Raw genomic sequence first — 26,028 nt, 5'->3', positions numbered from 1 at the left:
GCAGATGGGAAGATTCTTTTTTTAAATGTGGTTCATGTTTTAATGATGTGGGCACAGGGCAAAGCCAGGCAGTCGGGCTGCAGCCTGGGGACCGCCACACTCAGGCTCTGCTTCCTGTTCTCCCCCGCAGATGATGCAGTTCGCCTGGCAGAACTACAAGCGCTATGCAATGGGGAAAAACGAGCTCCGGCCACTCACGAAGGACGGCTACGAGGGCAGCATGTTCGGTGAGTGGACACCAGGGAGCCCCTCTGCCCGCCTGGTGGCCCAGCGCTGTTTGATCCTTAGCTTTGCTCTTCCTGAGATGAGTCCCTGATTTCTGCATCCCTGGGGGCTCCCAAGTCTGGGTTCCTTGGGGTTTTTCAGACTTCAGAGCCTTCTAGCCTTGAAGGAGGTCTGTGGGCTTGTCTGCAGCCATGCGCGCCTCTCAGTCTGGACCTATGACTTATTTCTCAGAGAGAAAGACTTACAAAAGTGGGTGAGGCCCAAGTGGGGGTAGAGGAGTGCTCCTGAGAAAGATGGGGACTCTGAAGAACACAGAGGTCTGGGTGGTCAAGCCCTCCTGGAGCCATGGCTCTGCCTGGGTGTTCCTGGAGACAGTTAATGTGTTTCTGCTGACACTGGGCACATCTGGGGCCTCATATACCACCTGACGGATGGAGTGGCCGCCGTGCAGCTGTGGCTCAGGGGGCCTGTGTTCACAGCCTGGGTTCACCTGCAGCCTTGCCAGCTGCTGCCTCTGCCCTTCCCAGCCTCCAGGTCACCACACCCAGAACCCGGAAGGTTTCTCTCAGCTTGAGAGATGCCTGGTGCCTGCTGGGGGTCAGGCCTCCTACTTCTAATTTAATAATTTAAACGCCTCTCCAAGGGGCACTCCCCCCTCTTCAGGCTGTTCCTGTGACAAGACCTTGGAGGCAGCCTGCTTCCTCCTTCTCTTTCCCCCAGAGATGGGAGCTCTCCGGGGCTGAGCCCCGACATGCAGCTCCTGCATTCCCCGCCCTTTGTAGACTCTGGTTCCTGAAGTTCGGGAGTAAAGCATTTTTTGTTGTTGCTTGTTTATTGATTTGGATTTTGGTTTTTGATTTTGGGCCACACCCTGGTGATGCTCAGGGCTTACTCCTGGCTCTGAACTCAGGAATAACTCCTAGGAGTGCTCAGGGGACCATATGGGGTGCTGGGGATCGAACCCACATGAAGGCAAGTGCCCTACTCACTGTACTATCGCTCCAGACCCCAGGAGTAAAGCATTAAGTCAGATGAAAATTCTCAGAAACCTTAAAGGCAGATTTATAAGAAGCACGCCTCCCTTCCCCACTGCCACCCCCACATAAGAATCAGCACACATGTATTTGCATGACAAGAAAAGGGACACAGGGACCCCTCCTCACCCTCAGCCATCAGCAGCACAGCCTGTCGAGCTAATTCAGATCATTTACTCTGCCTGGCGCTGGGGGTGGTGTGAATTTGGGGAGGTTCTCTTTCTTTTTTTCTGATGAATATGAGAATATTGGGGGTGGGGGGAGCAGAGAAAACATCAAAGCCATATAAAGGAGGCCCAAAAAACCCAAAACCCAGAACTCATTCTGCTCCATAAACAGCCTCTGTCGACATCTTGGCTCATTTCCTTCCCATCTCTTCTTCTGTGTGCTTTCTCTCCCTTTATGCACAATTTTGTATCTCCTCTCTCTACCTAATGTTACATCATCAGCATTCTTCTAACTCATTTAAATTTTTTTCATAAAAACACTTTAATGGTCACAATCATTGCATGACTGTGCTGTGGTTCATTTAGCCATTTCACGTTAGACAAGGGTCGTTTCCAAGTTTTCACTATTAAAAATGATGCCTCAGTGATCATCTTCGAGCATGAAATGTTGTCTTGGGATAAATTCCTGGAGATGATTCCTGAGCCAGAAGGGAGGGAAACAGATGCTTCTTTAACCTCGAATGTGAACCATGTGGATCCCAGTATAGGAGCCTGCTGCCTTTCCTACCTAGGACACACGCTATCAGCCTGGGAACAGCTTCCTGGTATGACCTCAGCTAGGTTGTTGGGACTTTGGCCACTAGTACAGATCAGAGACTTGATCAAGGAAGCTTCCTCCCTCCTCTCTATCTAATTTGCAGATATTCAGGGAGTTGGAGTTTAGGGGGAGGATGACTTCCAAATCTGCAGGGTTCAGCCATAGCTATTGCTCAGAGCTTCCACAGGGAAACAGGTGCTTCTAGGAGGAATAAAGCCAGTCAGTCCCCTTCTGTAAAACTCAGGACCAGCTCTGTCAATCTCAGCCCTCTATCTACTGATCCTGGAAGATAGGAGTGGCAGAAAGGAACTTAGATCCAGAAGCCCTGGGCACCTCATCACCCTGTTCATCTGTCTGGAGCTCTCTGTGTGACCAAGTCTTGGGTGCTCAGCCTCTCTGGGTCCTTCTCACTGGGTCCACTGGGAGAACAAACATGGGCACGCCAAGGGTCACATACCTAGGAGTGACTGGTGATTTTCTTTGTAACGAATGGGGTTGGTGCTCTCTGGGTGAGCCCATGAGGGAGGCTCTCAGGTCCCCTGAGTTGTCTGTCTCCCAAGAACAGCCTCAGCAGGGCCCGGGGTACCCATCTTGCAGTGCTGCAACAGTCCCGGCAGTGAAGCAGAGCCAGTGGGAGGCTGGCTCCTGGGGGAGGAAGAGAAAGAGGTCCAGGACCTCCCACCCACCCCTCACTGGACAGGGAGAACTGGTCTTGGTTAAGATGCTCATCCACACAAGTGCTTGTGTGATGCCATGCCTGGTGCTGACCGCTCAGGACACAGAGGTCAGCAGCACAGAGGAATCCCACTAGCTTTGCCAAGACATATGCCAGCAGCCCTTCCTGGGGCCTCTCTGGCTTCTGGGCTCTGAGTGAGGGAGTTGACTAGAAGGTGATCCCAGCGGTCACGTGAATGGTCCTTTACTGTTTCACTGGCTCAGGGTGACGAACAGGGCTCAAATTCAGACTACTGCTGCTTTTGTTTGGGGATCACCCTTGGCAGTGCATGGGAGTTCGACTCTGTGCTCTTGGGACATGTGATGCTGGGGATTGAACCTGGATTTCCTATCAGTTAAGCATGCACTCAGCCCACTGAGCTGTCTGACCCAGTAGGTATATGGGGTCCCACACACACACACTTTTTTTGAACCATATCTGGTGTTCCCCCAGTGGCTTTTAAGGGACCAAACAGTGGTAGGAATTAAACCCAAGTTTCCTGTGTGCAAAGCATTGTGCTTCAGCCCATTGAGCTATCTCCCCAGATTCATCCTACTTCCTAATGGTTGTGACCTTGGGCAAGTGGCTTCTCTCGAAGCTTTCTATAAGTGGAGCCGAGGAGAACATCAGCCCCTGACTGAACCAGCCTGACACCACCTGCTTCATAGATGATAGCTATGATTCTTGTTGTCACCACTGGGGTACGTGATAGAAAGGCTTATGGTAACACTTAGAGGTGTCCTCAGAGCCCAGAGGAAAGTTCTTGGGTGACTCTATGAGGCACTTCAAAGCCAGATTGTTTGTGAAGATGAACTGAGGCAAACTGATCTGAACCAAGCAGTTTATCATACCATCAATTCTTTTTTTTTTTTTTTTTTGTGAGGGTTAGGGGCTTGGAGCTGTATATAGCCAGCAGTGCTCAGGGGCCACTTTTGCTTGGGGGTTATTGGGGAAATTATGTGGTTCTGGAGATTGAGCTAGGGCCTGATCACAGGCCATATAAGCACTTTCACACCTGTACTCTTTCTGCAGACCCTCCACATGACAGATTTAAGAACAACATGAGGGACTGGAGAGATACAGCAGGTAGGGCCCTTGCTTTCCTTGTGGCTGACTTGGATTCAATCCCAGGCCATCCCATATCATCCCCTAAGCACCACCAGAAGTGATTTCTGAGTGCAAAACCAGGAGTAACACCTGAGAAGCATTGCTGAGTGTGGTCCAAAAACAAACAAAAAACCCTAAAAACTAAGTGCTTCATGGGACTGGAGAGACAGTACAGCAGGTAGAGTGTTTGCCTTGCATGTGACCTTGTTCAATCCCTATCATCCTATATGGTCCCTGAGTACCACCAGGAGTAATTTTTGAGTACAGAGCCAGGAGTAAACCCTGAGCATCACTGGAGTAAGACATCGCCCCCTGCAAAAACAAACAAACAAACAAACAAAAAACCCTAAATAAGTCCAAAAAAAAACCCTAAATAAGTTCATATACAAGAAGGGTTTCTGTTCATGTAGGAAGTACATGTAGGAAGTATTCTTCAAGCTCAGCTGTTAGGAGGATGTATGACCCTTAGGACACTGAGTGCTTATCCCACCTTGTCTGGCATGTGCCCCAGGATCAGGGGCCCTGGACTCAGAAGCCCACATCATGGGTCCAAGGATTTCCTGGTCTTCAATCTTCCTGCCTTGGACCCCAGGACCTCAGGAGCCTATATCAGAGATTAGAGCGGACGAACAACTAGTAAGCAGGGTGCCTGCCTGTCACCGGCTCATTTAAGCAGCTCACCATGGACTTTCACAGGGAAGGGGCTGGGGGAGCTTCAGGTTCAAAGTCATGGAATGAGTTGCACCCATGCCAGTGTAAGGGTTTTGGTTAAGTGGTAACACCTTGATTTTGGTTGCAGCCAGCCTTGAAGCATTTTAAGGAGATTAATCCTCTCAAGGAATAGCACTGTAGCACTGTCATCTTGTTGTTCATCAGTTTGCTCGAGCGGCCATCAGTAATGTCTCCATTGTGAGACTTGTTACTGTTTTTGGTATATCGAATACACCACAGGTAGCTTGCCAGGCTCTGCCGTGCAGGCGGGATACTCTCGGTAGCTTGCCAGGCTCTCTGAGAAGGACAGAGGAATCTAACCTGGGTCGGCCACGTGCAAGGCAAACACCCTACCCTCTGTGCTATCACGCCAGTCCAGCTTATACCACATAATAAAATAAACTTACAACAGGACTGGAACCGATAGCACAGGGGGTAAGGCATTTGCCTTGCACGAGGCCGACCCACGTTCAATTCCTCCTCTCAGAGAGCCCAGCAATGTACTAAGAGTATCCCGCCCGCATAGTAGAGCCTGGCAAGCTCCCCGTGGTGTATTCGTTATGCCAAAAACAATAACAAGTCTCACAAGGGAGATATTACTGGTGCCCGCTCGAACAAATCGATGAACAACGGGACGACAGTGCTACAGACGACAGTGCTACAGTGCTACCATCCTCCTAAGAAGTCTGAGTGATGAGGAGAGCTTTGTCCTGTGCTGGCATGGGGGAGTCAGTGCAAGGGCACAGAATCCGGGCATGCTGCCACCAGGGAGGCCCATTGAAGGCTGGCCTGACACCCTCATCCTAGAGTTGGAGAAACAGGGCTCCGAGGGCAAGTGGGACTTGCCCAAGGAGGAGCAGTTTATTCATGGCAGGGCTGGTTCTTGACCCAAGGGGAGGCCTGAGTACATTGCATTGTTCACTCTGAGATTGTCCAAGATGGCCTGAAGTGCAAGGCTACAGTTGAGGCCAGGGCACCCCCCAGGAAATAGAAATTACCCAAGCAGTGACCACACAGGTGACTGGGCGAAGTGAGTGGGCAGAGGCCTGGTCTCGGCTCGGAGGTGGCGTACACCCTCTACTTCCACACTCTTAGGAAGCCATGTGCTTCAGGGCCGGCCTGCAGTCGTACATCTTGCATTGTTGCTGAACCTCAGCTCAATATTCAGGGTTTAGAAAAAACTTTCAGATTTCCTTTTTCCTCCCAGCAGAGGAAGATTTTTATGTTTTGTTTTTCTATCCCTGCCCGATAACTTAAAAAGCATCTCACTGCCAGCTAGGCCTCGGGCTCTCTGCATTGAACGGAGGGCTGTGAGAATCAGACTAGCCTGAGTTGGATCTCAGGCCCGCCACTTTCTAGTCATGTGACTTTGGGCAAGCGCCTCCCTGCCCCCCCCCAGTATCTCCGTCTGTGTGATAAGGACAATAGCACCCCAAGTTGTAAGGATGCATTCGGTTGATGTGTGTACTTTGCCTGGTGCCGGCATTACCCATGTGCATACATTAACTGCAAGTTGCTGCCAGTGTATTTGCTGCAAAATAGGTGTGAGAATAATTATGTTTCCAGGAAAGAAAGCATCTGGCACATAGTCTACTCTCAATAAATAATGGAGAATAGATGTGTTGCCCCCTGCAGTTGCCCTATTTTCCGGTTAGCCCTTGGTTCAGGCATTGGCTGGAGAAGGGCTGGGCCTGCCGCGCTTTGTTCTTCTCATCCTCTTCAGCCAATGACCTCCCCTGTCACAGGGTGCATTTCCAAGCAGCAGACTGACCGTGGAGGCACAGCTCTCCTGCTGAGTCAGCAGGTTTGGTCCTTGGGCGTCTTTTCTAGGGAATGTGGAGGTGCTTGTGAGGCCAAAAGCAACATCCTGCTCCGAAGTTGGCCCAGGAGGCCCAGGAGAGTCCCAAATTGGATTCTGCCTCTGCCTTGTGAATCCCCAATAGAACTGCCAACCACATCCCCATTTCGAGGAATGATTTATGGCCTTGGGTGAGTTAAGAGGCAAAATGAACACAGCATGATTTTCAGATCACAGGCTAGGAATGTTCGGCCTTGGCAGAGAGAAAAATCATCTTTGCCTTGTAAAGGGAGCAAATGTGGTGTTGAAGAGGGAGTAAATCCTGGCCCCAAGGTGTCATTTTTACAATTGCTTTTTGGTGTGTGACTTAGGAGGGTCCTCTGCAAAATGTTCTCTCTCTCTCTCTCCCTCTCTCTCCCCCTCCCTCCCTCCCTCCCTCTCTCTTTCTCTCCCCTCCCTCTCTCTCCTCCTCTCTTTCCCTGTCTCTCTCCTTCTCTCTCTCTCTCTCTCTCTCTCTCTCTCTCTCTCTCTCACACACACACACACACACACACACACACACACACACACGTCTTTTTGTGGGCGTGAGAGCGTGTTACTTTCCTAGGATGGCTGCCTGCACACTGCACACTGTGCCAGAGAAACAGGTTGTGAAACCAGCCGCCTCCCCAGTTTCCCCAGACTCCATGTGTTCTTCACCAGTCTCTGACTTTATTTCTGAGAGACAGTAATCTTTTTTTTTTTTTTTGCTTTTTGGGTGACACCTGGCAATGCACAGGGGTTACTCCTGGCTCTGCACTCAGGAATTACTGCTGGCGGTGCTCAGGGGACCATATAGGGTGCTGGGAATCGAACCCGGGCCAGCTGTGTGCAAGGCAAACGCCCTACCCGCTGTGCTATTGCTCCAGCCCCCTGAGAGGCAGTAATCTTGACTGCAGAGATACACCTGGGTTTAAATTTTCGACATTTAGCAGCTGGTTGAGATTAGGCAAGTCACCAAGTTCTCTGAACCTCAGTTTACTCACCTGCGAAATGGAAACAGGGCACAGAGCTAATCCCATGCAGTGCCCAGCACATAGTAAGTTCTTACAAAAGGACAATTTTTTTCTCCACATGCATACGCATTCTTTCCCTTCCCCATTTTATTAGGTAAGAAAACACTGTCACTTATATGACTGAAAATATCACATTCACTTTTTTGAACTTTGGCTTTTTTCTTTTTTCTGTGAAAACATAGCACCAATGTGTCTACAGTTCTTGGGAATCAATGTCAGGCATCATCACTCACTGATTTGGGCAGGTATGGCACACATTCTGAGTCTGTGTTCAGAAAGAGTCATCAGTCTTGCAAGTGGTAATGTTGCAAATTCTTTTTTCTTTTTTTTGCTTTTTGGGTCACACCCGGTGATGCTCAGGGGTTACTCCTGGCTCTACACTCAGGAATCACTCCTGGCGGTGCTCGGGAGACCATATGGGCTGCTGGGAATTGAACCCAGGTCGGCCACGTGCAAAGCAAACACCTTATCCTCTGTGCTATCTATCGCTCCAGCCCCAGCGTTGCAAATTCTTGGCTAGACAGTGAGCAGGTCTTCCCAGAAGCCCCATGCTGTCCCATCCAGAAGCCAGAGCAGGTCAGAGTACAGAGGAACTGGATTCAAGTCTCCAGCTGCTGGCGGCCTGAGCTTTAGCACCAGGAGGGTAATGAGATTTAAGTATTGACCCTCATGTGAGAGCAGTGATGGAACCAGTGGTTGCTGGTGAGAGACTGTGGTCTCTCCTGGTCTCCTGGGAACACACCCACGGCTCTTCAGCCGCCTTCTGAAGTCCGCAGTGCATGTGGAGTGCTTATTCAAGCGAAGCCCTCATCTCTCACTCAGCCCGCTGGGGGCTGTTCCCTCTCCCTGCACCGGCCACCCTCCAGCCACTCCATAGCTGCTGCTCCCCGCACCCTCCTCTTCCCAACGGTTTGTTTCCCAAGCCACTCCTAATTAAGATGCATCGTGCCGTTTTCTTTCTCTTTTTGTTTAAAAGGCTTCCCACCAGCACAGAGCATAATTTATTTCTCTAGAAAATATAGTAGCAGGTTGTTGTAAAAAGAAAACTTGAAGTTAGGCGCCTTGGGTGCCTGTCCCAGCCTTGGCGCCAGAGCCACGTGACCACGTGAGCCGGCGCCCTCCCGCCTTTGGACCTTCCTCAGTACAAAGAGTAAACACCCCACTCTCAGCGCTGGCGGCTTGGTTCCTATGCTGACTTCTGTTTACTCCTTTCCCATTTCTCTCTCCTTCCTTTTCTTCCTTTCTTTCTCTCTCTCTCTCCCTCCCTCTCTCTGCCACTCCCTCCCTCTGTCCCTCTTTCTTTCTCTTTCTCTCTTTCTCTTTCTCTCCTTCTCTCTTTCTTTCTTTCTTTCTTTCTTTCTTTCTTTCTTTCTTTCTTTCTTTCTTTCTTTCTTTCTTTCTTTCTTTCTTTCTTTCTTTCTTTCTCTTTCTTTCTTTCTTGCTTTCTTTTTTCCTCTCTCTTTCTCCTTTCTCTCCCTTCCTTCCTTCCTTCCTTCCTTCCTTCCTTCCTTCCTTCCTCCCTCCCTCCCTCCTTCCCTCCCTCTCTTTCTTTCTTTCTCTCTCTCTTTCTTTCTTTCTTTCTTTCTTTCTTTCTTTCTTTCTTTCTTTCTTTCTTTCTTTCTCTCTCTCTTTCTTTTCTTTCTTTCTTTCTTTCTTTCTTTCTTTCTTTCTTTCTTTCTTTCTTTCTTTCTTTCTTTCTTTCTTTCTCTCTCTCTCTCTCTTTCTTTCTTTCTTTCTTTCTTTCTTTCTTTCTTTCTTTCTTTCTTTCTTTCTTTCTTTCTTTCTTTCTTTCTTTCTTTCTTTCTTTCTCTTTTTCTCTTCTAAAAGGATTTTGGGGATGCTGCTGGTTCTTTCGGGACCCTGAAGTGTTAGTAACAACCCTGGTTCCTGCCAGGGAAGAGCGGGTTAGTATCTATTCCCAGACCAAGCTGCTGGGGATGCAGAAGATGATTCATATGGAAACTGACATTCCCTCCTAGCGTTGCACATTCCCACCCACCCTCCAAAGACCTTTCCTTCCTTGGAAACATAGCGGAGCCCACAGCACTCAGCCCCCTTCCCTTCGCTCTACACTGGTGGCAAGCACTTGCCAAATTTCCCAGAAAACTCAGTGACAAATAGGCGTGTGAATTCGCAGAACCTTCAGGCGGTCAGTGCCTGTTGGTTTCCCTGAAACCATCTGGTCCAAGATCTCAAGATGGAGAGATAGACCATGCGGCAGGCAGAGAGACCTGTCTGACAGTCCTTTAATCAGGATTAAAACCCTGATTATATACTTAAATCTCTTTTCTTTTTCATTTCTCAGGTATAGATAGACATAGATATATATGTATATATCTATATATACTCATTCGTTCGTTCAGTGAACTAACAGTTTGAGGATCTTCATGTTCCTGGAGCAAGCAGATGCCATTAGGCTACACTAGCACGCGACAGGGACAAATGGAGACGTTACTGGTGCTTGCTTGAGCGAATCAATAAGCTATATATATACATATATATATCAGTTGTATCACTTGTCATACACTCTCATACACATATCCTACGTGTGAAGCTCAGTAAATTTTGCATGTGGATCCATTCCTATAACCGTGTTGCAGATCAGACATGACCCAGAAAGTCCCCACAGCCCCTCTGGTTCAGGAGATGCTCTACTCGTTTCTATTACTTTTGTTTACTGTCTGCTTCAGAGTTGTGTATTATACTATAATGTTATCTTGTTTGGTTTCCTCTCATAATTAAATCGTGACCTTTATAGTTCTTTCTTTTTCAAACGTATCTCCCCATTCTACTGTCATTGATTTGTTTCCAATACCTGGTTATTATGAGTACAAGTTGCTAGAAATACTTTTAATTGGGGCCAGGAAGATAGCTCAAGGGAATTGCATATGTAAGACCTCAGTTGATCCCTGGCACTTCGTAGACCCACCCCCCCAAACTCATTCCACCAGTACCATAGACCCCAAAGGAAACCTCGAACTCATTAGTAAATCACTCGCCATCTCCCCCTGCTCTGATTCCCCACCAGCCTCAGCCACCACTAGTCTATTTTGCATTCCTCTGTGTGCCTAGTCTGAGTGATTCATGTACAGAAACCATACAATACCTGTTCTTTTGTGATTGGCCACTTTTACAGAGCATGCTGTTTCCAGGGTTCTTACAATATGACATGCATCAGTACTTCATGCCTCTTTTTCATCAAGTAATATTCCTTTGTCTGAGTATAGATACCTACTGATGATTTATTCCATTAAGGTGTTCATTTCATTGGACTTCACATTTCCAAGATAGTAGACGATTGAGTCCACTGTGGGTGGGCTACGTGGGCTGATGAGAGCTGGGTGTGGTGTATGCAGTTCCCTGGTGGAGGTGGAGGTGCAGCCGAGATACAGAGACCCCACCAAGGGTGTGGACCAAGGCATGGCCTCCCCAGGGCGAGGTGGGGCCCAGAACTTCTCTGCCCCTCAGCCCTGGGCCTCCAACCAAGCAGATCAGTTCCCCACTCCTCCGAGAGCTGCTCTCTGAAGCATAAATGTTGGCATGAGAACCAGGCGGGGATCAATAGGAATTGTGGAAAAATTCTGAAGAGTGCCTAGAGGCGGACAAAGAAACCCGGAAGTGTGTTGTCAGCACAATTTGGAGCTAATACTAGAGTTTGTTTCCCTTTTCATCAAGTCTGAAAGACAGCTTGAAATTCACAACTCTTGTGGGTTTTTGTGTCTTTTTAATGATTGGATCAAGCACAATTGCATTTTCTCCCCCAATAACTATGAATTCTGGGAATAGATCGTGTGGGGATAATTGATGTTGTCTAATCCCACCAATGGCCAAGTAAATGATTAGGAGGGGGAGGGAGGCCTTCTGCCTCTCACTTCTAGCAGCCAGAGCTCCCCTCCTGAAATAGCCCCTCCTGAAATAATGGTGTTCCCAAAATAGTTTCCCAGAAATGTCTGCATAGGGTTTTGCAACAAGTAGCTGATAGCATGCGGGAGGTAGGGAGTTCATTTCTGTTTGTTTGGTTTTGGACCACACCTGGGCAGACTTCTGGCTCTGTATTCAGGGATCACTCCTATTAGTCTTGGGGAACCATATGGGGTGCATAGAATCAAACCCAGGTCAGCCACATGCAAGTGCCTTACCCACTGCAGTAATTCAGCCCCTAGAGTTGTTTCTTAAATTGTAATTCAGTGGCACAGTTGTGTTGGGTAGCCCCTGGCCTCCAGGCTCTGGATTGGTTTTGGAGAGGGGATATCGGCCACAAAGATGAGCAGACGATAATGACCTCTTTGGAGACCAAACAATGACCTGTTTCCTTTGCTACCAGTCAAGCCAGCTACTGTGCCACATAGCTGCCCAAAAGAAGATCAATCTCAGAACAGATTCCAAAGACAATCTGTAGCATTTTCATAGGGTTTCCCACATTGCCCTAATGGGGAATCACAAAGATGATGGCATTTTGTTGTATGGGGAGAGTTGTATGGAAATGGGTGAATTCTCGGATGCCGGATTTGCAAAGAGGTGGATTCTGAAGAACATCAGTGTTGTCTTTGTTCCAGGTGGGGAGCAGCAGAGGCCATGCGTTAGAGGCCTGGCCAGCTGGAATGTTGGCACCCAGGCAGAGAGACCAGGGTGGGGGTAGGGGACAAGAGTAGCTGACCTTTGGCGCAGATGCCGCTCAAGCCCATGTGATGCTTGCACCCACGTGGTCGAGCACGTGTTGCCTTCATCTCCCCTCTTGAGATGTGTATTTTCATGCTTTCATGTCTAATGCTGGGATGTGTGTAGGGGCTCTCTCCGCCCTTGGAAAAGCCCGTGTTCTCTCTTGAACGAGGTACTCTCTCTCCCTCCACACCTTCAAAAACCCTCCAAGTAAAATCTATTTACTTCAAAAAAAAAAAAAGAAGAGTAGCTGACTTAGAGGGAAGAGACCAAGTCTGAGTAGCCTGTTGATCTCTGTGCACGCAGTGCCTAGAGCTCACAAAAGAACTTTAATATAGAATCAGAGGACAGGGGCAGGAGAGAGAGCACAGTGGGTAAAGGACTTACCTTGCAAGTGTCTGGCCCAGGTTTGGTCCCTGATACTCCACACGGTTCCTCTCCCCAAGCCCCCACCAGGAATGATCCCTGAGCACAGAGCCAGGAGTAGTCCCTGAGTACTTCTGGGTGTGACCCCCAAATCAAATAAATTAATTAAACCAAAGGGTAGCAGTGAATGGAATCATGAATTTAGTCTGGATTATATCATCTTTATAACAATGCATCCATAAAAGGAATTTTGTTTTCTTTTGGAGCCACACCTGGTAATGCTCAGGAACCGTATATGGTACCAGGGATAGAATCTGGGTCAGCTGCAGGCTAGGTTAGCACCTTCCCTACTGTACTCTCTGGCTCTAGGTTTCAAATATTTCTTATGCAGGTAGGGCCCCTGGAGATCTTCCTTGCCAGGCTGGGGTTCCCCACATCCATAGCAACTCAGCCTTGATAGACTGCTTCTCCTCCTCCTCCTTGTCACCAAAGCTAGCCCATCCACCTGCCGGCTCCAGTTTTCTGTGTCTTGGTGTCTCGTAGAACGGCGCTGACAGAGTCCCCCCGCCCCCACCCCTCTCAGTGCTGGCATTGTCTTGTGAGTCTCATTTATTCCACACAGTGCCTATTTGCAGCAGGTGTCATTTTGACAAGGAATCTGAGACTCTGAAAGAAGAGACCTGCCCCAGCCTGTAAGAGGCAGAGCCGCAGAGTAAAAACCCAGCTGTGTCTGTCTCCAAAGCTCTGGTTCCTTCCAACTCAGGGACTGTGAAGGGCCCATATGCCAGGACTTCCCCGGAACCTGCCTCGTGCATCACAGCATGGGGGCAGGCCCAGAGAGTCCTTTGTGGGCATCAGGAGGTGCTGGTAAATGGCAAAGAAGGATCCATTGATAGAAAAGGGGGCTGTGCTGCTCAGCTCGGGGGCATTAGTTCCTCTTCCCTGCATTAGGCAGTTAAAAAAAAAAAAAAGGCCATGCTAGCTACCTCTCTTTCCCAAACCAAGGAGGATGAACTCCAGAGTACCACAGACAAGGTGTTGTCTGACACTGACTGCAGCTTACACGGATGCTGAGGGGTGGACCAGGAAAGTCTCCCCTCCTGTTCATTCCTGCCCTGATCCAACAGTGGAGCCCTTCTTTCCACTGCGGATATGGCTTCATCTGAAGGGCCTGGAACTCCTGGGATAGGAACCATGTCCAGATCTAGATTGAAGTATAAAACAAGGGCTCTCAGCCAACAAAACTGCACTCCCCCAAGTGCCAAGAGTTAGGGCTGTGACCTTGCCGGCTCCTTCAGGATACAAAGTTGGATGGCTCCACTGACCTCGGAATCTGGGGTTTAGCCCCTGGTTATGGAGGGAGCAAACCCCGACGGCTTGAGGCACTTATGCCAAATGGTTGTGAGCACAGTTGGCATAACCTGCGCCCCACAGCCGGGTTATCCTCTTTCATCTCTGTGCTCTAGAGCAAGTGAATTAACCTCTGCTTATGTCCTGGGAAAATGGAGATACTCGAACCTACTTCACACGTGGTTGGGAGAATTCAGTTCCTTCATACATCTGAAAGGTTTTAAGATGTACTGATAAATATTGGTGGCTATCACCACTGCCACCACCATCATCATCACCACCATCATCATCATCATCATCATCATCATCATCATCATCATCATCATCATCATCATCATCATCATCATCATCCTTACTTGCATCTTGTCAAAGCTCTCCAGAAAAACAAGGAGTGCTGGGTCTTATCCCTGCTCTGCTACTGATGGCCTGTGTGACCTTTGATGTCATACTTTCCCAGCCCTTGCTAGCTGTGAATCAATGTCTTCAAACCAGTTGTGGCTCCTAACCAGGGAGAGTATCAGAATTACATACAGGGCTTTTGCAAACATACACTTCTGGGTTCCCGCCCCAGAAATTCAGATTCAGTAGGTGTGATTCACTAAGGATCTGTGTGTTTTTTTTTCTTTTTTTTTGGGGGGGTCACATCTGGCAATGCACAGGGGTCACTCCTGGCTCTGCACTCAGGAATTACCCCTGGCAGTGCTCAGGGGACCATATGGGATGCTGAGAATCAAACCCGGGTCAGCTGCATGCAAGGCAAACGCCCTACCCGCTGTGCTATCTCTCCAGCCCCCAGGATCTGTTTTAAATGAACTCTGGAACATGGCTGTGAAGGACAGCCTGGATTAGGAATGAGAAGCACCTGACCCTCCTGGGTCAAAGCCCATCTTCCCTAAAGGGGTGGGTACCCCTGCCACAGCTCCGTCATCCCGGGATAGTTCCCCAGGCAGAGTGAGCCCCCATTCCCTGTGATCCTGAGGTGGTTGTCTGGATTGTGGCCCCGTTTGGTTGCTTGTGGCCAACCCTCTGTTGGTGGGAAGGCTGTGATGGCCTGGTGAAGACTGTGCCACATCATTGGGTCAAGCCTATTGAGAGGTCGTATTCTGCGTATGTTTGCTGCAAGGAGGTATTTGCTAATAGTGGGCAGAAAAGGTGTGGGGAAAGGTAGCTTTCCTGCCATGAAGTTGTGGGGTGAGCACCATCCTCTCAGGTAACCGGATATTGTCAGTGTCACAACACTGTTTCTGAGGTATAACTTGAGAAGGGCCTGGGGACCGGGGATGGGGGTTGGTTGGGATGTACCCCGGCCCTGACTTCCTGTGTAACCTCAGGGAGGATTCTCCTGAGTTTTGAGCAGGAAAGATGGGAAGGAGCTCTGTTACCTCTTTGGGCACTGCCAACACCTTCCCCGCCTTGCCCTGCAGGGGCTCTGCCCACTGGGCCGGCCCCCTGCAGAGCCCACCTATCTATCCTTCATAAGACCCAACTCCTCTCCCTTCCCCCTCTCTCCGAAACTGTCTCTCCAGCTGGGGAGAAGGCAGGACAGCCTTTGTCTCCACCCTCTGCTTTATCTTCCCCCAGCTCGGTGTCTGGTGTCTGAGGCTCACTGTGTGAGGTGACCTGAGTTTGGGATTCTGTCTTTGAAGAAGCCCCCTCTGCTGTCTGAAGGCGGGCCCAGCCGCTGAGTGACCCTGGGCTCACAAGCCTGGACAGGTGACTGGGAGTCTGCCTGTTCAGGGGGGCCCGAGACCTAGTTCCACCCCAGGGCTGGGGGCCGGAGCTGCCAGGGTATGGGGTAGAGGGGTAGAGGCAGGCAGGCTGCCGGGCACAAGCTTGCTAAAGAACCTCTGTAGCTATTATCGCTTACGCACTAACCACTTCAATTTGGCATATGTCTTGAGGTGCTGGGTAAGCATCTTGTCATCTCCAACACAGCTGACAAAGTTATGACACGGAGAATGTTTAGACTTTGCAATTTTCCCCGACCTCCAGCTGATCCTGTTAAAATGTCTCTCCTCCTTCCCGAGAGCTGATTTGTGTCCTGAATTTTCTCCTCTCAGCAGGAAGGGTCTCTTTGCAAGGGAAAATAGAAACCATTGTCACCCTGACCCTGGGGTTCTGTGTTTCTGAGAGAAAGGCCTGTTTCCTTGCCTGGTGCGCTTCTCCCTGGATGGAGGATAGGGAATAAGGCCTGCTGGGGGGAGAGATGCTTTCATTGCTAAGTTGTGCTCAGCTTAGGAGATATGAACCCTTGAAATATGGGTTTCCCTTCTTCTTCAGGCTGCTGTTCTTCCTGCATTTTCTGTGAGTGAGTGATGACATTTGAACAGATTTCTTCTTTGTTGAAGTTATCTGAGTGGGAAAGTCCTTTCCTACCCTTAAAATCACTCCATCTCTGTTTTCTTTGAAAAACCAATAAATATGATATATGTCCATTGTAAAGAAGTTAGACATTACAAATATGTTGGGGCCCAGGGAGAAAGCACAGAATTTAGGGCACATGTAACTCAGGTTTGAACCTGGCACTACATGATCCCCTGAGTATTACCAAGTGTGACCCTGGTGGTCCCCAGCTCTGCAGATAACTAACCAGCATCACGTCCTCAGACCCTAGTATTGAACAGACTAGAGTATTGGGCCAAGAATTGCAGGAAAGGGCCCCGGATATGACTTCCTGACCACCACTTGAGGCCTGAAATGCAAAAAAAGAACCACAAAAGAAATTACAAGTATAAACTGGGAAGAAAAATTCCTGAAATCCTATTACCCAGAAATGAACTGTATAGTTCATGGATGTCTCTAGTTTTGTCCACATAAACTGGAGAGGTAAATATGCATTTGTACATATGGATTCATAGGATAGATACTATCTTACATCTGCTTATCTTTTTATCTTTTTGAGCTATTTAATACCACCACCTATATTATCATACTTGGTGACTTATGGTACTCTGTTGTATGGACAGACCATATATGTGTGTATACACACAGTATGTATAATATACCTAACATTATATAGAACTATCTTTTACTCATACTCATTTCTAAACATGTTGTTTCTGCCTTTAAAAGAATATTTTTTTGTATTCTCAGCCATGGAGGGATGAATATTCCTCACTGTTTCCAAGTTTTTGCACAGGTTTCTTAATGTTTTCTTAGGGCAATTTTTTAGAACAGGATTAGCCAACATGCTCAAGCATTTACTACATGCTACCCTGCTAAGTGCTTTAGAAATGTTATCTATTGAGAGGCTAGAGAGCTAGTATAGTGAGTAATGTGCCCTTGCACATGGCTGACCTGGGTTTGATCCCTGGCACCCACCAGGAGTGGTCCTTGAGTACAGAGCCAGGAGTAAGCCCTGAGCATTGTTGGATGTGGCAAAAGAAAAAAGGGGGGGAAGAAAAAATATCTCTCAGCCCCTACCAATGATTGTGTAGAAATACCTGCATTTTACGGTGGAGGACCATGAGCCACTGAGAAGTGCTACACTCTTTAGAGCCCTCGATCACAGCTAGCAAATTGCAGAATCCAACTATTTTACTCTAGAAGTTTCTGATACTAAAGGTTAGTGCTGCCCCGGGTGGTTTATGGATGTCTTTCCTCTGCTGCTTCTCTTGCATTCGTTTGTTCTGCCCCTGACCTGCAGCGTGGTTTACCAGAGTCTCCTCACACCCACCTCAGCATTACAAGAATAGGAAAGGAAGAATTGGTGGCATTTCTTGGAACCTGCTACATGTTCTTGTAGAATTGGTGGCATTTCTTGGAACCTGCTACCTGCAGTTCCAGGAGGTGGAGTGGGGTGTGGGTGCCTTCTAGGAAACCATTCAGGGCTGGGAAGATTGTTCTGGAAGTTAGCTCGTTCTGCTGTAATTAGGTGAGGCACTGAAGACCTCCTTTAGGGAACTCAGGGGGCCTGGGCTGAGGTACAGGGAGGGCTGGACCAAAGAACATGCATCTGTGCTCCTCTGGGAGCTGGTTCCTTGCAGACACTGAGCCGTGATTAGGGGCTCACTGTAGGCCACGCTGGCAAGAATTTGGCCTCACCAAGGCTCTGAAGATTTGCTTGATGAGGATGCTACTAAATTGGGAAAACCCAAGGCCAGCTTGGCTAGGACTCGCCAGGTATATTTGCACGTTTATGGTCTTGCTGTGAGACCAGGGCCCTCTTCTCACGACCCTCGCTGAGCCGAGCTCATGAGCAGGGGTTCTGCCCTTTAGGGACAACCAAAGGTCCCGAGCATACATAGTCAGGATGAGGCAAACTGCAGAGATTGAAGGATTCCCTCCCTCGTCCCCTTTCAGGGAGAGTGTCTTGGCCCAGCAGGGGAGACAGCATTGGCTGGGCTCACCCACTTGCCCTCCACTTGGCCCAGTTCTCACTTCCTGATTTACCCAGAGATGGAGCTTGATGATCCAGACTCATATTCATTCAACTAATCACGCCAGTTATTTCTGCAATTTAGGTCTTCGAATAAGTGCAGTTGGTTGCTGAATATGTGATCAGCCACAGATTTCTTATTCTTTGAAACTCAGGGAGCGGAAATGCCAATATATATATATAAAGTCATTGCATGACTGACAAAGATTTTCAAAATCAGGCCAGTCAAAGCTGTGGCCCCTGGATCTCCCATCTCTCTGCCTCTTGGCCCATCAGTGGTTCTACTCAGAGCCCACATGGGAGGGGAGCTTTCTCCTTAAAACCCCAGAGGGGATGACAATCAATAGTTAATCTGCTCACATTCTTTTTGTTTAACCAGAGAGTTAGTATGCCTCTGAAATAACTTTATCTGGAAGAGAAATACATTTGAGAGCTTTCAAAGAAAGGGTGTAGGCCAACTGGGAAAAGCTGCTGCAGGCTTGAAGGCTGGCAAGGTCAGCCTTTGTTCTCATACCCAGACGTGGCTGTAACCTTCAACAAATGCTTCACCTCCTTGCCTTCCTCTTCCTCCTCATCACACACACCACTTCCTGTCATCTCACACATCACCTTCTCCTCATCCGACACGGGAAAGCAGTCTCTGGATAGAACTCATCATTCATTCATTCATTTATTCATTCATCCAGCAAGCAAACGGCTGTTGAATTCCTGTCAAGTTCTCAGTCATTAGATGAGTCCCTGGAGATGGCAGGCTGGAACCAGATGGGCCCTGCCCTAACCATTGCTGCTCATCTCCTGGGAGAGACGAGTGCAGACAACTAGCCAGCAGCTATTGGGAAACAGGTGCTGGGATAGAAAGGGGGTACCCCAAAGTTTTGGCCCAGGGATGCCCTGCGCTTCCTGTATGCGTGGCTGGAATGGACCATGTCAGAGATCCCAACCAATGGTGGAGAAGCCAGCTTTGGTCATTTCTCTGAGAAGCATTCAGATGCACACCAGTGCAGGACTGGGCATGGTTGATGGGAAGAAGGCCTCGTGTCGGCCACAAGGTCTCCCGTGGATCTTCCCTGTTAGCAGCCAGGGTCCAGTGACACTCTCTCATGGCACCAAAGCTCAGAGGAGGTGAAGGTCTCCAGCTAAACTGTGTATTTGGGGGCAGGTTGGACCTCAGGCAGGTCCAAGAACATGGCCTGACATAGCAAGACACGTCAGAGCCATCATTCCAGGCCCTCTCTCATCCTTCCGTGTTGACAGTCTCATTCTCATTTCACTTGACCTGAGAACCTAAGTGGCTTTTAAAAACCAGACACACTACAATAACCCCTGTGACTCTCTTCTCTCAAAGTGCTGCCTCTGTGAGGCTCTCTCTCTTGAGAGTTCCTCAGTCCTGCCCTGCCTCCCATCAGAGAGCTGCGTCCAGAAACTTGGATGACTGCTGGATTTCCCCCCCAGTTTGGTCTCACTCACCATGCTAGGATTTCTGTGAACTCTGAGTCTCTCTAGAAAGTTACTGGTCTTGGATTTAAAACCTGGGTTTGCATTTTTCCTTTGTCATTTGTTGTTCTCATGACATTGGGCAAATTCCAAAGCTTCCCGCTTCCCTGGCTTTGTTTCCTCACTTATAAAGTGGATGAGGTATGACCTAACTTTGGTGAGATGACAGGTGACAGTGCTAGACAATGTTACCCATTCTATCCACTCTGTCACCCTCTGCCTTTCCCCCCACCCCCATATTTATGAGAGGACCCAAGGCCTGTCACAGAAAGAGCCGTAGAAGGTCAGGCAGGAGAATGATGCAATCATAGGCCAGGAGTTCACCTCTCAGAACCATTCCCTAATCCACAAAGTCAAGAGACTACTTCTTAACTCAGACCCACCTCAGAGGTTTTGGGCTGGAAACAAGAAAAATCATGAAAGGTCCAGAATGGCTTAGAATGCATGCCTTGTAGGTGTTTGGTCATGAGTTCAAATCCCTGGTGTCCCACATGCACAAAGCATCATTTTGGCAACTCTGGTGCCTCCAGCTATTTCTGACCACATAGTAATCAGATGTGAGTTAAGCACCACCAAAAAAGTAGAGCAACCCGTGGCAAGTACTGTAACCAAAAAGGGTGTAAATGTCATGGCCAGGAAGTGCAACCTCTGGCAAGCACATGTGTGAATGACACAAAACCCCAGAAGGACCACAGTCGTAACCATCTGCCTCACCAGGAGTGACCCAGGAGTGACCCAGGAGCACACGTGAGCCCCACAGTGGAAGGAGTGCAAACCTCAGGGAGCTCCACTGCTGTATGAGCACAGCAACCCGCCGTGTCCCGCGCTGAGCCCCACAGCCAAGCCAGCAACGACCACAACAAAGGGAATGAGGTGGGGGAGGGGATTTCTAAAGAATTAAATAACAGTATTTCTAGATATAAAATGTAGGACAAGAGAATGTGCTATACAAGCCCATGTGCTGCCCATGTCATGTGTCATGACCAGTGCCCGAGCACATGTGTCACTCACATCTCCCCTCTTGAGTTGTATACTTTCATGTCTAATGCTGGGATATGGACTGGGGCTCTCTCTGCTTTTGGAGAAGCCCACATTCTCTCTTGAGTCTCTCTCTCTCTCTCTCTCTCTCTCTCTCTCTCTCTCTCTCTCTCTCTCTCTATCTCTATCTCTATCTCTTCCCCCCTCCTTCCTCCCTTCTTCCCTCCCTCTCTGCCCTTCCCCTTCCTCAAAAACCTCCAAATAAATCTTAGCGTTAGACTGGGAAAGCACAGATCAATAAACTTCAACCTCCTGCACCCTCCCCATCCAAAAATTAGCACTGCCCTGTAGCATTGTTGTCCGGTTGTTCATCGATTTGCTTGAGCGGGCACCAGTAACATCTCCATTGTGAAACTTGTTACTGTTTTTGGCATATCGAATTATCGAATGCACCATGGGGACCTCACCAAGATCTGCCGTGTGGGCAGGATACTCTCAGTAGTTTGCCAGGCTCTCTGAGCGGGACGGAGGAATTGAACCCAGGTTGACCGTGTGCAAGGCCAACGTTCTACCTGCTGTTCAATGTTGGACAGCTGCTTGGAACCTTCGGCAGAGGGTAGGATTCAATACTATCAATCCCAGCAATACTAAAGGGCCCGAGTATTGGAAAGGGTCTGAGAAAGTCCCCAGGGAATTTCTGCTATTTTTTTTTTTTCTCAGATCCTGCTTGCATTTGGGTACTTGTGTTTTCCTGAGCCAGGGAACCTGCAGAGCATCTCAGATGAAACACTGCTAACGTCCCTGGCCATGTAGAAGTCTAGGACCTACTGGACTGAGCTAAGAAGCAGAGGGTTGGGGGTCCTCTTGCCCCCACCAAAAAGCACTGTAGGAGTCTTTGGAGCTACTAAAACACAAGGACCACAGACTTGGTGGCCTGTCCCCTAGGCATGTTCATTCCTTACAGTTCTGCAGGCTGGGGTGTCCACGATGCGTGCCTGCTTGAGAAGGCTGCGTTCTCACTGCCCTCACTGGGTGGAAGGGAGAAGTCTCTGTACTCCCTTTCAGAAGGACACTAATCCCATTTATGTAGGCTCTCCCTCATGGTCGAATCACTTCCCTCACTTCCTAATACCGTCCCACTGGCAGTCAGGATTTCAGTACCAGAATGTGGGAGGACATAAACGTGCATGCCATTGTGACACCCGTTCACTGCGGAACTTGTCCAGGGCAGGAGCAGTGTTTTCTGTTTGGAAAATTGAAAGACTAAGTCTGGTGGTGACACTTGCTGCTCCTTTATTTCTAGATGATGATGATGCTTTATTTCTAGATGGTCATTGTGGATACTTTTTTACTCGCAAAGAGAAGGGACACTCAGAAACCTGGGGAAGCCTGTCAAGGAGGCAGCCAAAAGGCAGCTAGGCAGGCTGGTAAGGGGCTGGAAAAGTCCCCTGAGAGCACTGACTTCTGTTTCCATCCTGGCAGGCTCTGAGCTGCGTGCTGGCATTGGTTGGGGTGCGGTGATGTCTGTTGAGCGAGCTCTGTGCAGGTTCCGCAGGTCAGAGCAGCCAGCAGCTCCTGGTCCCCCCTGCTTCTCGTGCACCTTCATGTCCAGTCCCAGTGCCCTGCTCCTTGCTTAGAAGACCCAACATGTCTCTGCATGGTCTCTTCCTGTGTGTTTATCAGTTCCACATAGTTGCTGTCCCGTCCTCTTGTTACAGTTAATGCTCTTTTATGTATGAAGTGTCCAGGATCTGATGGGGAGATGGGGGGGGGAGGCGGGGGGACACCTAAGAGTTCCAGTTGTTCCACCTCCTAATCAGTTATTGGTAGTGTTGATATTAGTATTAATAATTAGTGTTAATTATAGTATCTGCTTTAGCCTTTCTATTGAGGGAAACACTATAACCTTTGTGGAACCTCTTAACACTTATTTATGGTTTATTTCTGTACTTTTGTTCCTGTTCTTTGCTAAGCCTCAGAGAGAACAGATGAATAATCATCGCGTGTTTCTCTGCAGGCTCATCTCAGACTGCTGGTATGTGATTCCTGCTCTGCCCCTTCTTGGCTTTCCTAACCCTGGACAGATTTCATCTCCCTGAGCTTCAGTTTCTTCGTCTGTAAGATAGGGTTCCTACTTCAAAGAACTATTACTGGGCTGGAGAGATAGTACAGGGAGTTGAGCACTTGCTTTGCACGTGACCAACCTGGGATCAACTATACAGTCCCGGAAGCCAGGAGTGATTCCTGAGTGCGAGCCAGAAGTAAACCTGAGAATCTCCAGGTGTCTACTTCCCCCAAAAGAACTATTATTAGAATGAATAGCAATGATGTATGCCGAAGACCCGGCCTACCTTGGCACTCGATATATGTTAGCTGTTGTGGTATTATTCATTCATTTTGCCTGCTGGCTGACAAATGGTAGCAGGCACCAAGGGTTTAAGAAAATTTGTGAAAAGAATTTCATCATCGTAACAATAGCTAATACTTATTGGGACATTTGCTGCATGGCAAGTGCTGGTCTAAGTGTCTTTCATATATTACTGTTACTATTAAATCTTCTTTTGATTTCCATAAATTTTTTTTAATTGGGGGTAAAAAAGGCCGCTGTGGTTTGATTTCATGGAAGAGTACACGGTTACAATTATGTAAAAATTCGGTGGCCTTCTAGAAGCGACATTCTGGAGCCTCAGAGGTAGCAAGCTGGGAATTAATGATATATACACTTTGTCTCTTTACGACTGTTCAGGGACCTCTCTGGACCTGTGCCTGCTCTTCACGTAGAACCCAAGGGCTCCTGGATAATGGCGTAAAAGAAGGATCCATGTTTGGTATAGTTAGAAAGGTCCATGGTTCTTGAACCATGATTCCGGTCACTAACGTGTGATTTTAGGGAGAGCCTCTCTTCTCTTTGGACTTCAGGGTGTCACTTGTTTGGAATGCTGAGCTCAGTTATCAGCTAGCAGTTGACATGCAGTAAATCACACCAAATTGAGTGCCTTAAACAAGACCCATTTATTATGTCTCATAAGTCTGTGGCTCTTGGCTGGGCTGACTCAGATGTCTGTGATCACCTGCTCAGTCACCTGGGGCCAAGTTAGTCTAGGACGGTCTTGGTTAGATGATGCAACTCTGGTCTGTGTAGACCCAGACTTTTCACAGCAGAGACAAGAACAATTGGAAGCACACTTAGCTCTTTCAAAAGCTAGGTTCAGGGGCCAGGGAAGTAGAGCATCTGCCTTATGAGACCCTGCATTCCATCTCTAGCACTGCAAAAAAAAAAAGAAAAAAGAAAGAAAGAAAAACAGAAGATGCAGAAGTCTAAGCTCAGAACTAGTACACTGTTGTTCCTTTATGTCTGATGGTCAAAATAAATTGAGATAGGTTGGTTTCCGAAGCAGGCAGTAAAGGAGAGAGATTCCAAGTCTTGAGAGCAGCTACTAAGTCACATTGCCAAAGGCAATTCAGAAAAGGGTGGAAAATCAGGAATGTTTTTGTTTTTGTTTTGCAATCCAATAGGAAGGAATTGCTCATATTCCTTCCTATTCTAAAGTCAAATAGTTATGGACCAATGGAAGAAAAAGAATTTGAATTGCCAGCATCCCAGGTCAAGTATGTCTTTCCTGTATTGGGAATAAATTGGGCCAGAGCCTCACTCATGGTGGGGGCTAACCTCGGCAGCAACTGGACAGAAATCAGGTCTTCAGTCCCTCTCTCTGTATTTATTGACTCTCATGTGCCAGGCACTGAGCCAGGCCTTCAGAGGCAGGTACTGGAATCCTGAACTCAATTCAATTGTGTGTTGAATCATGACAGCAATCTTGCCTTGCAGGTGCTGGGGAAACCATAATGGAGACACTCCTATGACTTGTCATGCACTAGAGCCGTCCCCACAGTTTGGGCTCACTTCAACTAGGTATTGAGGCATGCGCACGGGCTCCTTTTTAGAGCACATATGAACTAGGAAGCCATCGTTGGGATGCCATCGTTTTAGCTAAATGCCATCACTTTGGATTTAGCCCCTTTCAGAGCTCCTCTGACACTGGGCAACAGAGGAAATGGAAAAGCTCAAAGTGCCCAGAGCCAATGTGAGAATTTGATTCCTGTCTCTCCAGCTCTCAGGCCGGCTCTGCTATTTGCAGCTGTACCCCCAGGGTATGCTCTTGCAAGTATCTGGGCCTGGCAGGGTGTTATATAAACCCTCACATTTCCTGTAGCCCCTCCTCAAATAGACACCCAGCTGGCATTTTTCCTTAAATACCACTCATTTTTAAACTCGGAAGAATGTTGGTGGCATTGAAATAGATCAGACTTTAAAATGCAGAGTAGCAGAGAGTTCGTTCAAATTATTCTCTTAATAGAGTTCTTCAGAGTGAGGAAGTGACTAGGGAACATAATCACTTCTTTTGTCATTTGAGCAAAATCTAAGGACTGCAATCCATTTGTCTGCAAATGTGTCTCTTCAGTACAAATTGCAGCAAGCAATCCATTCCCAGGGTAAATGGTCTTTAATTAAAGTCAGTTTTTTCTGATGATTGGGGGAAGGTGAGGGGTTTGATGCCCAAACTAATATTAATTTTCTTCCCCTTCAAAAGCAGAGAAGAGGATATATTTCCAGAATGACACTTACTCTTTGATTTGATAATTAGGGAAAAGAAAAAAAACTTTGTTTATGAGTCGAACTGTTCTAGCTCTGATTTGGAAGTTTTAAAAACTCTAGTAGTCAGGTCTCTGAAAAGCAGTTGCAAATTTTTCATAGCAATCCTGATAAAAAACACATCCTCAAGCATTGATTTTTGTAGCTGAAGTGCATTATGTGTTTTGCATGAGCTTTTGAAAGCTTAGATAAATGAGGTGGCTCAGAGAGCAGATAAAAAAAAAAAATGGGAGGAAATTATACTGATCCAACAGAAGATAAATGTCCACTAATTCCCAGATTAACATTTTAGACTCCTGTGTTTTTATAGGGAAATTTTTGCACCGCTGATAATATGTGATTGGTTTACAATGTCACTTACTAGGTAGAATCAACAAGGCCTTGTTTGAGTTCACAGAGTCAGGTACCCTTAAACAAAAGTGAAGTTAGGGCCTCAGGGAGATAACTCATGGCAAAGCACATGCATTTTGTTGTCATACTGCAGGTACCCTCACCCCTAGCATCACTGGGCCCTGCTAACACCCCAACTATTGTCAGATGAGATTCCTCTTTTTTTTTTTTCAATGGATGTGGAGTTAATGCAGTAACAGTGCCCTGACCCCTATGTTAGATGACAGTGCTGCCCTCCAAGAAGGACGTTTTAAGGGTGACATTGACTCTCAAGGTCATTTGTGTTAGTGTGCTTTCTCTGCATTACGATCGAAGACTCATACTCATTTGGTTTCAAACCAGAAAATAT

General features: G+C 47.9%; 1 protein-coding gene across 2 annotated transcripts in view; it reads left to right on the top strand.

Annotated features, from left to right (window-relative positions):
• Positions 1-26,028, top strand: part of MAN1C1 (mannosidase alpha class 1C member 1) — a 157,631-nt gene that overhangs the window by 63,286 nt on the left and 68,317 nt on the right. For both annotated transcript variants that reach the window (XM_055139068.1, XM_012931650.2), the window contains exon 2: positions 131-227. In XM_055139068.1, coding sequence (XP_054995043.1) covers positions 131-227 — 97 coding nt within the window. The remainder of the gene's footprint in view (positions 1-130; positions 228-26,028) is intronic.

The sequence above is a fragment of the Sorex araneus genome, chromosome 5 (assembly GCF_027595985.1).
Source record: "Sorex araneus isolate mSorAra2 chromosome 5, mSorAra2.pri, whole genome shotgun sequence".
Classification (NCBI taxonomy): domain Eukaryota; kingdom Metazoa; phylum Chordata; class Mammalia; order Eulipotyphla; family Soricidae; genus Sorex; species Sorex araneus.
This window is presented reverse-complemented; position numbering and strand designations above follow the sequence as displayed.